This window comes from Aedes aegypti, chromosome 1, assembly GCF_002204515.2.
Source record: "Aedes aegypti strain LVP_AGWG chromosome 1, AaegL5.0 Primary Assembly, whole genome shotgun sequence".
NCBI classification, from domain to species: domain Eukaryota; kingdom Metazoa; phylum Arthropoda; class Insecta; order Diptera; family Culicidae; genus Aedes; species Aedes aegypti.
The window spans coordinates 194,493,979-194,506,042 of NC_035107.1; the positions used below are offsets into that span (position 1 = coordinate 194,493,979).

General features: G+C 42.5%; 1 protein-coding gene across 1 annotated transcript; it reads right to left on the reverse strand.

The window, feature by feature from the left end:
• Positions 1 to 288: 288 nt before the first annotated feature.
• LOC5567800 (RUN domain-containing protein 1) lies at positions 289 to 11,002 on the reverse strand. The gene is made up of 3 exons (XM_001657653.2): positions 8,654 to 11,002; positions 8,493 to 8,590; positions 289 to 1,363 (listed from the first exon to the last, which is right to left on the reverse strand). The coding sequence occupies exons 1-3, from the start codon at positions 10,451 to 10,453 to the stop codon at positions 1,159 to 1,161; spliced, it is 2,103 nt and encodes a 700-aa protein (XP_001657703.1). The 5' UTR covers positions 10,454 to 11,002; the 3' UTR covers positions 289 to 1,158.
• Positions 11,003 to 12,064: the final 1,062 nt, after the last annotated feature.

Genomic DNA, 12,064 nt, shown 5'->3' on the forward strand with positions numbered 1-12,064 from the left:
AGAAAGTGATACACACGTGGTTAACAATGGCTTTTAGGGCCATATCCTAAATTAGGCCAAAATTTATGATTTAGAGAAAGGCACAGAGGAGAGTATCTGAAGTATTTTTCGCAAGTTGAGACCAGCGTTGGTGAAGATGATGACAATTATGATGGTCCCTCCAGATACCCCTACAGAGATTTCAGCTACCTAGTCAATGTATCCTTAAGACTTTGAGACAGATGACATGAAGAATATTGCGCTAAAGCTCGTAAGGATTCTTCAATTACAACAAATGATGTTTTGCGGTCCGTTTCCCATCTTCGCTTATTATGTAATATGGCAACATTCGCTAACACGGTTCCTTTGGATCAGTTGACGTCATCTTGGTGACGTAAAACGCAATTTACTTTAAAGATCATAATTAACAATAATACCTTTCCTTTTGCCTGCACGGTTGTATAATGGTTAAATTTCCAGGGGTTTTTTTAATCGTTATTGTTCAATATTGTTGATATAGTTCTTTGGATTAGTCATATAAAGCATAGTATTCGTAAAACACAACTATTCGTTCCTATTATTCATTATTCTGCTTCTCTGCTGTAACAATCTGAAGTTCCTGCTATATATTATTCTTGTAGTAAGATGGTATTTAAATAAATATTCTTCTCGGTTATCTATTGATAGATCAGTGCATTGTTAACTTTTCATCGAAATGTTGTGAGCAATAGTGGTAGGAATTATGATAGTAATAATACAGACAAACAGACGTAACACTTAGAACAAATTGTGATTGAAATGATTACCGCAAAAGTCTTACCGCCTAATGCTCAATGTACTAGTATGTACACGGTTTACCAGAGTTATGAATCAACCGTTAATATGGTAGTTGAGGGATAGCCAGTAGAGTGTTGCATCTGCTTGCCTGTGGTAGTAGGATAGTCGTTGTGCTATATGTGTGACCATAAGCTCGGGGTGTTGGCTGGTAGTTGGAAAGGCCTAAATTAGCAGGATTCTTACATGACTAGAAAAGTGTATTAGGCAATGCTTTCGAACGGAATGTTTACGGTTAATCTTGCGGAAATTTGCGGAATTCTACATTCATCAGTGCTTTATCGCGAGGATTTAGAAGACTACATGTGTAGTGGAAATGATTGGCAGCTAACCAAGGAGAAAGTTCTACATAAATACGTCTTTGATATTTTTGAACTGCCGAACGGAAAGGTCCACTGGCAAATCGAACCGGTACTGCGTGAGACGATCCAGTGTCTTCAGGGCGTCACGGAATCCTGTGTTGGCGACATAACTCCAACTGGTATAGTACGAACTGACCAACTCTTTGCATTGGTAGATTAGGTGGAGCCATTGGGTGAGTTTTTGAGCGCTGTAATAAAATGGGAAATAAATAGATTAATCTTTCGTGGAGTGCTTCGTGAAACCCAAGCAGGACAGTTCGGTTTTGCGTCGTCCGATAGATTTAGCTCACAGTTTCGCGCATGTTTTCGTCGCCGGAGATTTTTTTCTTTGTTTTTTCCTGTTTTGGAGCGTCTTGCTGGGTAGTGCTTCGTGAAGGTGGTGGTTGGTCCCTAGTGATAAATCCTACCTCCGTTCTGGTCACGATCTTCAGATTATCGTGATTCGTCAACATTCTTATTGATAAAGTGGGGGGACAGGCTTGAAATGGGGTTTGAAAGAAAAGAATGTCAGAACAGGTATCCACCGGCGACGCCAAACGGACCAACGTAATGTGGTGTAATCTGGGATTTGTGGATTGAATACTGATATTTTTTGCCAAGCATCAATATGGGTGACTTCCGAGGATAGCGAAACGTAAGAGGGGTTATGACAAGGTTGTGGGTAAATCCATCACATTGGGGTTGTGACTCTGTCTTGTCAGGAATAGGGTCTGATTGGTATTGTAGTATGCAATAGAGTTCGGAATTGATAAACAGACTTTGAGGAAAGAAGTTTTGAACGTAAGGCAGCAGCACCTTGGATCTTGGAGGGCGTTGGTCTGGAGAGTTGGGCAGCTGTTTATGCTGGGTTACATTACGTAGAAAGTGGAATCTGTTTTGCTTCGCACACGGAGAAATATTTTTACCTAATTTTTGAGTTTACTTTACCCAAAATTAAGTATATCGATTATAGTTTCAACCCAAAATCTCTCGGTTTTCTCTTTCTCCCACACGAATGTTGTCAAAAATAGAGAGAGCTGCATCCACCCAATGGGGGTACTTTGGCCCAATAAGCCAAATTTGGGTAAATGCAACTTTTCTTATGTTTGGGTCGAAAGAACTCAATTTTGCGTTAAATCAACCCAAAATTAAGTATATTTTTCTAATGGAATTAAAGCCAAACTACCTAGTGGGGACCTTGGAAATTTAGCCAAAATTGAGTTATTGGGCTCAACTACGGAATTGCGTTGAAACAACCCAAAATTGAGTTGAATTCCGTCTCCGTGCATAAATTATGGGAAGTATTTGAAAATGGTTTCTTGTTCAGATTTTGTAACGCTAGAAAGAATCTTTAGCTCGGCGTTATATTAGGAGGTTATTATAGTGCAGGTCGAAGAGAGGATGAATATTTGATCACTTAAACTTTACGCTGCAAGATATCCGTAGTCGTTTTCGTTTTTTTTTTTTTTTCTGATGTACAGGTATAAACAGGTATATTTAGCCTAAATAATGAACAATCATACGCGTAGAGCCTACGGGTCATGAAGTTAGGATTGAAATCAAAATAATATTGCGCATTTCTTTCACACCACAGGATTATCGCAGAAGTTTTTACATGTGCGGAGGTGCCGGTAGAGGTGCGCGATTGCGTCGAGTCGGGTCGGTGTTTTCAGCGGACTCATATTTCGCAAATCGAAGAATGAGTGCTCTGAGGGCATCAACATGATTCGATGCGGTCTCACACTTTTATTTGTGCTTTTGCACTTGTCTTATTAAATAGGAATACTTTGTGTTAGGAAAATGGGGGAGAATAAATTATGATTTATTAGAATTTTCTAATAGAGGCAGAGTTCACATGTTACTTAGGTATTTGAAAGCAAATGAGAACCACATTAAATAATAGATAAACACTAATGCTCATATTTTTATATTTTTATATTTTTCATTTCATCACGGTCCTCATTGCCCGAGCGGAGTCGACAAAACTCGAGGTGGATAGAATCGACGGAACTACGATACGGAAAAGTAACAGATGAGAAACTATCGATACATTTATTCAACTATAAAAATCACGTTTTAACGTAATAACTTTATTTCTTTCTTCTCGTTCCAGCAATCCAACAGCCAAACCATTTCTACTATCTTTTCATTTCCTCTTCGTTACATTTATAGTCCCTCTGGTACTGAATCGAATGGCGCATTCCGCTTTTATTAGCGCTGTCTTTGCTGTACGTTGAGCATGGTGTCGGAGGTGGTGTGCTCTGTAGAACATCTGATGTGCTACACGGCACGCCACTTCCGACATTTTGTTTGGTGTGCGGGATGGGCAGTGCTGGTGATGAGGTGGAGGGCGCTATTCGGTTTAGTGGCAGAGGGACTATATCTATTTAATGTATCTGAAACTTGTGGACCGCTTTAATTCCGGCGCCTGCTTGTGGAAGAACCCGGTGTGCTAAACGGTATAGGACATGTTAACGGGGGAGGCTTGGTAGGTCCTCACCCAGCCCGTGTCTAGATTGGCGGATAATTGTCTGCCAGGGTGTGGATTGAGCAATTACAATTACAATCTTGCTGGGTAGTGCTTCGTGAAGCCCAAGCAGGACAGTTCGGTTTTGCGTCGTCCGATAGATTTAGCTCGCGGTTTCGCGCATGTTTTCGTCGCCGGAGATTTTTTTTCCTGTTTTGGAGCGTCTTGCTGGGTAATGCTTCGTGAACACCCAAAGCAGGACAGTTTTTACATCAGAAATGGGAATAGTGAAAAGTGAAAAATGAAAATGATTTGTTTGATTTGTGTCCTCAGTACTGTTGGTTTTTGGCTGCCCTAAGTTCACCGAACCATCCGGAAGTGACAGGCAGCACATAAATTTAGAGAATCAATCCGGTGAGTTTGTTCCAGTATGATACTTTTTCTTTTGTGAGCCTTCCGAATCGTTTTTGGTCCGCGTCGTGGAACTTCTGATCGTTTCTTGAACGGAAAATGTTATTTTCGGAGTTTGATAATTATGTTCAGATTGCGCATTCTGTCCGGGCGAGTGTTACGCAACTAACAATCGGTTGTGGATGCTTTTTAACCGTTCGATGACCCTGGAGGGGATCGATTCTGCTTTTCGTATAATTTTGAGTAGAAAAACCGACTGTGTTATCCTAGGGTGTTTAGTTCGAACGCGCTTCCTTTCGTTTTTCGATTATCTAAAAAATACAGTACCACCCAGTACAGTTTTTCAATGGGCACAGTTCAGTTTTTCAATAGCCGTGATTTTTTTTTTTTTTTTACGTGTATCGTTATTTATACAATCCGATGACCCTGGAGGGATCGGTTTTGCTTTTTACTGGTTATTGAGCAAAAATATTACTGCACAATCGACAAGCATTTCGCGAAATACTATTTATACTATAAATAAGCTATTGTTTTCTCTTTTGATTGCCGGCATTCAAAAGATTAATTTGAAAACGCTTAAACAACAAATATTTATGGTCTATCGCCAGCTTTCCAGGCGAATCCTGACAATATACCTTCCCCAACCTCCAACTCCGTAGCACTTATGAGGGTGTCGCTGAGTCGGTGGCCTCTCATTAAGTAAGTGCTACATCAACATTTCCTTCCCCTATCCCAAGTTACGGTAAAGATGGGCGTGGCCGGGAATAGCGATATTCATGCTTTTAGTATTCTTGTTTATGATTTGAACAAGGTATACTTCCCTGCCTTGTTCTTGAAAGTAGTCAGGATGAGATTATTAAAAAGAAACATGAATGTTGCTAGTATCCAATCTACGAAGTATACCGTAACTACGCTAACGCTAACGCTAACGCTATAAATAGATTAATCTTTCGTGAATTCAATTATAATAAGAACATTGGACATGTAACTGCAATGTGGTATAGAGGCAAAAAAAGCACATTGATGTAACTAAGGTAATAAAAGTATGTACAGTTTAATTATTGGAGTTGTTATCGTATTGGGGGAACAACGTAGCTTAGTTGGCTACACTTTCGTCTTATAAGCGCAAGGTCGTAGGTTTGATTCTCAGCCCCCCAACAAAAAACATCTTCAGTAGGGGAACATGGTCCAATACGCACTGATGGGGTAAAATGGCTCGACTCATAGGATCATTCCTAGAACGCCTGAATTTGTATTCTCTGCCGAACGGTGTTAAAATATGTTTACCCAAGAGTTACCGCTACAACGCTTGGACATAAACTCAAAGATTTTCCTTCAATTTCCCTATGAAATTCAACAACGTATTGTAAAGCTTTTAATAAGACTTCGGATGACCTTAAAATGTGGATCTTATTACGAGTAAACGACACAAATCCCTTAATGTGGCAATCTGGACCGTTTATCCTACGCTTAAAAACGACATGAGCTTCACTCGTTCAACACCATGGCCATCTGAAAGCGGATTGACAACTGATCCGCCGCACCAACAACGCCCAACTATAATCAGTCCACGCACTGTAGCTGAGCAATTCCTATTGAATTGCTCAAATGGTGTACAGAGTGCACAGACATAACCCTTTTCCCTCAGACCCTTATCTTCCGGAACCACCTTACGACATTTCTTCGAGGAGGGGCCCGTGCCTATAACACTTAACACATGTAGCAGAAGTAGCATAGACGAACTGTTTCTCCTAGCCGACTTGAACAATCGTACAGGGGATCAGCCTCGGCAACACTAATACTCTGCAGCCGACTCTTGATCGGTGCGCCATAGGCGCTGCAATTCTCCCATAATGTGAGTGAGTACCAACCTCTGAGCGTTGCCTCTTTACACGCGTCGCGGACTCCTCTGGTACCCCATTGGTTGAACATCTTCCTTGACGATAAGCCCGATGGGTGTCATCCCGGCTATGATGTACACGGCCTCTTTAGATACCGTCCGGTATGCACTTGCTACTCTTAAGCACATGATCCAATATGTGCTTTCCAACCGCTTTAGGTTTCTGCTCGTTCTAAGCGCTTTTGACCAGACTGGTTCTCCATACCTCCATACCTGATGAAGGCGTCGCATTTTATCCATTGAAGTCAGCAGCCAAGAAGTCTGAAGAAGTTGATCTAATCATTGAGGTTGAGGAGGAGCATCAAACGGGTCATAGGTGATAGTGATTGTGGGGTGTGTATGTTTAGTACCTTTCCCCTTACATGCGTATATTTAATACCTTTCCCCTTACTGGCTGACAGCTGAGACGGTAATGCATGCGTATGCTATGATCGCAATATAAGTGTGTGCGTGATGTGACCGTTAGTCTTCCAATCGCCTCAAGTCAGTCAGTGTTAGATCTCCGGTGAAGTAAATCGCATTCCGGGTGATTCTTCCACAGTATTATAAGGCTGACAGTCTCCCAATTTGGGATTGTCGAGTATTTACAGTGATAATGATCCCGGTTAGCTTCTTCCTAGCAAGATGAACTTAGTACGTATGAGAAGATATGCGAAGCCAAGAGTATCCGGTCAGGTATTCCGATACAAGGCACAAATTAGTAGCACGGGGCTATAGTCAATAGTTTGATATGGACTATAACAAGCTGTTTGCACCTGTGGCAAAACACACTACCCTTCGCACTTTGCTATCAGTGGCTGCTCGTCAATCCCTGCAAATCAGGCACGTCAATCCCTGCAAATCAGGCACATCGATGTAAAGTCCGCATATCTGCATGAGGACCTCGCGGAGACCATATATTTGAAGCAACCCAAGGGCTACCAAACTGGCTCCCAGGAGGAGGTTTGTCTGCTGAAGTGTAGCCACTACGACCCTATACCACAAAAGTTCAGTCCAATGGACGCAGTGACTTAACCTCCCCAATAAAAAAGGCACTACGGGCGGATACAAGCTATCAGACAAACTGAAGGAGCTAGGATATACAAGCAATCCGAGGTAGAACAACGATGAATATAAGCGGGTCTACCGCTACATGTCGAAACGTTTCAAGTTAACGAGCCAAGGTGACGTTAGCAATTACTTTGGCATTCAAATGAAGTGGACAAGTTCTGGTGATTTCTTTATGAATCAATCGACATACAACCGTAAGATTGCCGAGAGGTTCAACATGGTCTAAGCGAAGTCATCGAAAATACCTATGGACACTGGATATACGAATGTGCAGTAAAATGATGAGGAAAGTATGCCAAATGGTGAGGGTTACTGTAGCCTTGTTGGTGCTTTACTGTCCGTTGCGGTGTGTACCAGGCCTGATATTGCGATTGTGGCGTCCATCCTGGATCGCAAGGTAAGCAAGCCTTCTGAAGCCGATTGGGTCGAAGCAAAAAGAACCCTGCCGTAGTCATCGCTGTAAGGACTCTACAGCTACAGCTCGGCGAAGGCTAGTCAGGAATTGGGTTCTTTATTTAAACCCTGTTGATATAGAAACCAATTGGCAATCCAATTATTGGTTAAAAATCCAATAAGTAACGTGACTTTCGTAGTAATCTCCGGAAATATGTCAACGATCGATAAAACTATAATTTACGCCAAACAATATAATTAACAGGTCGCAGCGACAAACTTTTGCCTGTCTAGTTTTAGTAGCGACCAACGATACAACATCTAGAACGTTAGGCAACGATTTGTCCTTTCCATTGTGTTGCTCACACATAATGCTGTCTGTTAGTTTCCAACTTCTTTTAATTTATCTCGTCGCTCGCTTGCGATTCTATCCTCTTTTCATTTCATTACTTTCGTTATTTCCTTTCACTCTGAGTATAAGTATCGCTTTCGCCGAAAATATAACAAATTTTCATAATCACGTAACGAGATAGGCTAATTAAGTTAAGCAAATGGAGAGTGAATGTATTAAAATGTTAAGGAAATTACAACTATTATATTATGTTGTTATAGCTATTTCGGTCAACGGTAAAGGAAGGCTGTAGAAGATTATCATAAATAATGAAATGAATATATGGAGAGGCGTTGCAAGGAGCGACAAGATTGAAATTAGGTTTTGAAAATTGAGCAAGCTATTGGAGTACCAGTAAGCATCAAAGCATCCTGTATTTAGCCTAACTTCTGTGCTAGAGGTGCAATGTTGAGGACTTTGCTATCAACTCAGGCTTACAACTATCGCAAAACATAATGTAAGACGGAGTTGATGGAACGATTGGTTCAACGAGGAATGTAGGCAGATTCTGGATGAGAAAAATGCAGCGTGGGCGGTCATGCTGCATCAAGGAACCTGACTTGAGCGTTATAGACGGAGACGGCAACAGCACATCTCTTTCGGCAGAAAAAAAAAACACCACGAACCGAACATTGCGGCGTGAAATTGTTGATTAGGTGTTATCTATATGAATCTTAACTAAATAAAACGATATTATTCAATTAGTCATTGATGGGTAATACTCACTTCAGTGCCGCACAGATGAAGGCTTTAAACTGTGAATTGTAACTTCTTTTGTAAGGACTGTGTAGAGCGATGATCGTCCCTATCGCACTCAACAGACTCTGCAATTGATAAAACATAAGTAGTTTGACGATTCATCAGATCATCGATCTCTTTAGAAATACCTGCTTATTGGACTGTGGCCTTCCTTCCACCAAGTCCAAGTTGAAGCTCTCGGAGAGCTTCCTAGCTGGGGCTGAATTATACCGATCGCCGTTCTTTATATTGTAGTACAATAGTAACAACTCCCACGCATGCATTTCCGACTCGTCTCCATCACAGTACTCCACCTCTTCGTCCTCGTCTTCCTCCAACTGTGTGAACAGATTCATCTCTATAGGCTCTTCCTCTTCCAGTGAGCTTGAGTTGCGCTTTGGCGGTGTCGTAGCCGCCTTAGTCATGCCGCCAGTACTTTTCCTTCTACTGTCTCCGCGATAGAATCGCTCTTCCGCGCTGTTTTTCGAAGGGCCTTGACTATGATAACCTCCCCCGGAAAAGCAACCGGAAATGAACGGAACAAGACTGCCGCTGCTTTCTGTTATTCCTCGCAGCCCATGCTGCATCAGTCCTTGGATAGTCTTGGCCAGCTGTTTCCGTACCACCATTGTCAGTTCGTAATTTTTGCGGCCGCTCACCGTTCGTGATTCTCCACACTCACTTGCTGTTTCCGATAGCTGGAAATCCTCCTGCGTGTCCATTGCTAGCGAAACCACTTCCTGCACATCGATTTCCAACTTTGCCCGAATGTCTCCCCAACAGTTCTCCTTCGATCGTTTCATCATGTTCCGCTGGAAGTGCTCGCGGTTGCGTTCGCTTCCGCAGTTGAACTGCGACAGGGCAAACATATGCAGAATCGTGCTGGCTTTATCCATGAGACCGAAGGCTTTGCTGTTTAGTGTTTCCCGCTTGGGAGCATTCTCGTTACCCTCGAACTGGTTATTTGTCTTCGCGTCCTTCTTGCTGTGCGAGGAAATCGAACGAGTCTTGGCTCGCTCTTGGGCCTCACTACGTTCGGCTGCTTCGGCTTTAGCCAGTTCTTGCTGCTGGTAGAACCGCTTCTTGATTTCCTCCTTTTCATTGGTCTGCAGAAAGCTGATGAAGCGTTCCAGATCCTGAATTTGCGTCTTTAGCTGCGATACGAGTTGCTCCTTCATCTTCAGTGGGTTCACCAGCTGTTCGTCTAGTGCCGTGTCTACTTGATTTCTCAAGTCTTCGGTAGTTAACTGTGGTAGGTCGAGCTCGTTCAAATTCAAGTTGATTTTGTTCTTGATCTCGTCGATGATGACCTTTTGCTTCTCGAGCAGGATGGTGTGTGGAAGAATGCCTGCTCCGGATTCATAGGCGTAACGTTCCAAATCTATCAACTGATTCTTCAGTTGATCTATCAATGCGTGCTGTTTCTCGCGTAGATGCTCGACCGATTCCGGGCTTCTGTCCAAGTCTGCGACAATTTCCGGAATGTTCTTCTTGTTGGAGTCTTGTTGCAGCTCAGGTATTCCCAGGAACGCGAACTCTTCTAGATTTTTCAACAGGTTGTCCCGTTCTTCGGGGGGAGCTTCCACTATCTGTCGCAGTCTCAACTGAACCTGGGCAAAGTGCGACGTGAGGGCTATCAAATTGGAAGACAGTGCCTCATGCTCGTCCTCCAACGACCGGAGTCGTTCATTCTCTTCAAGACACTCGTCATGTCCGGCTGCACCACCCTCGTTAGTGCTTTCATCGGTCAGGACGTTGTTTGATTCGGAGCTGAAGGCCGAATCGAAATCGAACTCGTCGTCTGAAGTAGCCTTCCGAAACATCTGGTCGTTCTCTACGTACAGCATTCCGGAACTGAAGCGCGTTTCATCGATTTTGTCCTCACAATACTCGCTGGTATTTTGCGAGATATTGTCGCAACATTCATTGATCTCGATTTCGGTAGACATTCCTACAACATTGTATAAGTATTCTAGCACCAGAAGTATTCGTATGTTTTGCAAATGCGACCGACTCCAAGTAACATTAGTAGTTGAATAACAGTTTATTCAGCTGAAATATGTTTCAGCGAGATTTGTTCAACTCTTATTCCACACAAATGTTTGACCATGACCATGTTAACCAGTTGTTAGATTTTCTTCAAGACATCGTCATCATCTTCGTCCCACGCAGTCTAGAGCCTCATATTATTGTCGCAAGCTGATAGGGGAAAACTCCTCAAGGGTGCGGGGTGAAAATTGTAAAACGAGGAAAATTTTCACCTAATGAGTTTTCCTTCCGATACGCATCACCATATGCGTATGAATTTTGGGCCTTTGGTCCACTTCCGGTACGCTACCCTAATCGCACTAATCGCGCGCTTTAGTAACACTTCAATTGGAATCGATATTTCGCGAAATAAAGCAAAGTTTTTCGCTAATTTCGATTAGAAAGATTTTCCACCACGAAAACAACACGGGTGAAAATGGAAAACTCACGAGTTATTGACGTTTTCCACGGATTTTCCGTTGAGCGCAGTTTTCCTTACGCGACTGCATGTGGTGGCTTGTCGGAAAGCGCATCACACCCGTCATGCGTATCGCGTGAGTGGTTGGCGGTGAGTGACTTGGATGCGTTTGGTTTGCTGCTGTGCCAGAAGTTCCCAAACTTTTTAAAACCGTGTCACGCTTAGCAATAGTTCAGGAACGGTGCCAGTAGTGCAAGTTCCTGACAACTTTAAAATGTACTGCCACCGTTGTTTTCAGGTTTCCCAAAGGAGTGATAAAAAGCGATTTTTCGATGACGTCACCGTGAAATGGGCTATTTTTTGCGGCAATGGCATTAGAGTGTACGAAGGTGCTGCCATCTGAGAAAAGTTTTTACCCGGCATGGTATGGACCTATGCACGGGTTCACTATTTGACGTTTAAGCGGTGCCGTGTTATTTATGTGACCATGGAAACTAGTGAATTCGGCACCGCTCAAACGTCAAATTAGTGAACTCGTGCATTGATCCATGGACCGATGCACGAGTTCACTAATTTGACGTTTGAGCGGTGTCGAATTCACTAGTTTCCATGGTCACGACACCGCTTAAACGTCAAATAGTGAACCCGTGCATAGATCTATAGGAAGTGAAGTTTCAAATGCTTACAGAAAATAAACTACAATAGTTATTTAAAATCTTTTCAGTATTTGTTTATAGACTTTTGATGGGCTTTATTATAGCTTATTCTATAACTTATCAAAAATATAACCCCGCACACTTAACATAATTGAATTAAAATGTTCTGATATTTTAGAAGCATTTGAAAATTGATTTCCCATGCTTTGCCATGTAATCGGAGCTTCACGCATAAGGTCAACTGTGGTAATTATTGTGCTCTGCGAGATAAAACCACGTAATGCGATTATCTGTTAATGTCGATATACCGTCGCAGTGATAATGAAAATCACCAAATGTTTCAGATTTAGCAAATTTGAAACATTTGCGTCCTTGAAGAACGAGAAAATCCAAGTCTACTTGAATTTTGACGTTGCGTTTGAATTGCGCGCATATCTTCTGCGCGTTACCGCCGCCGC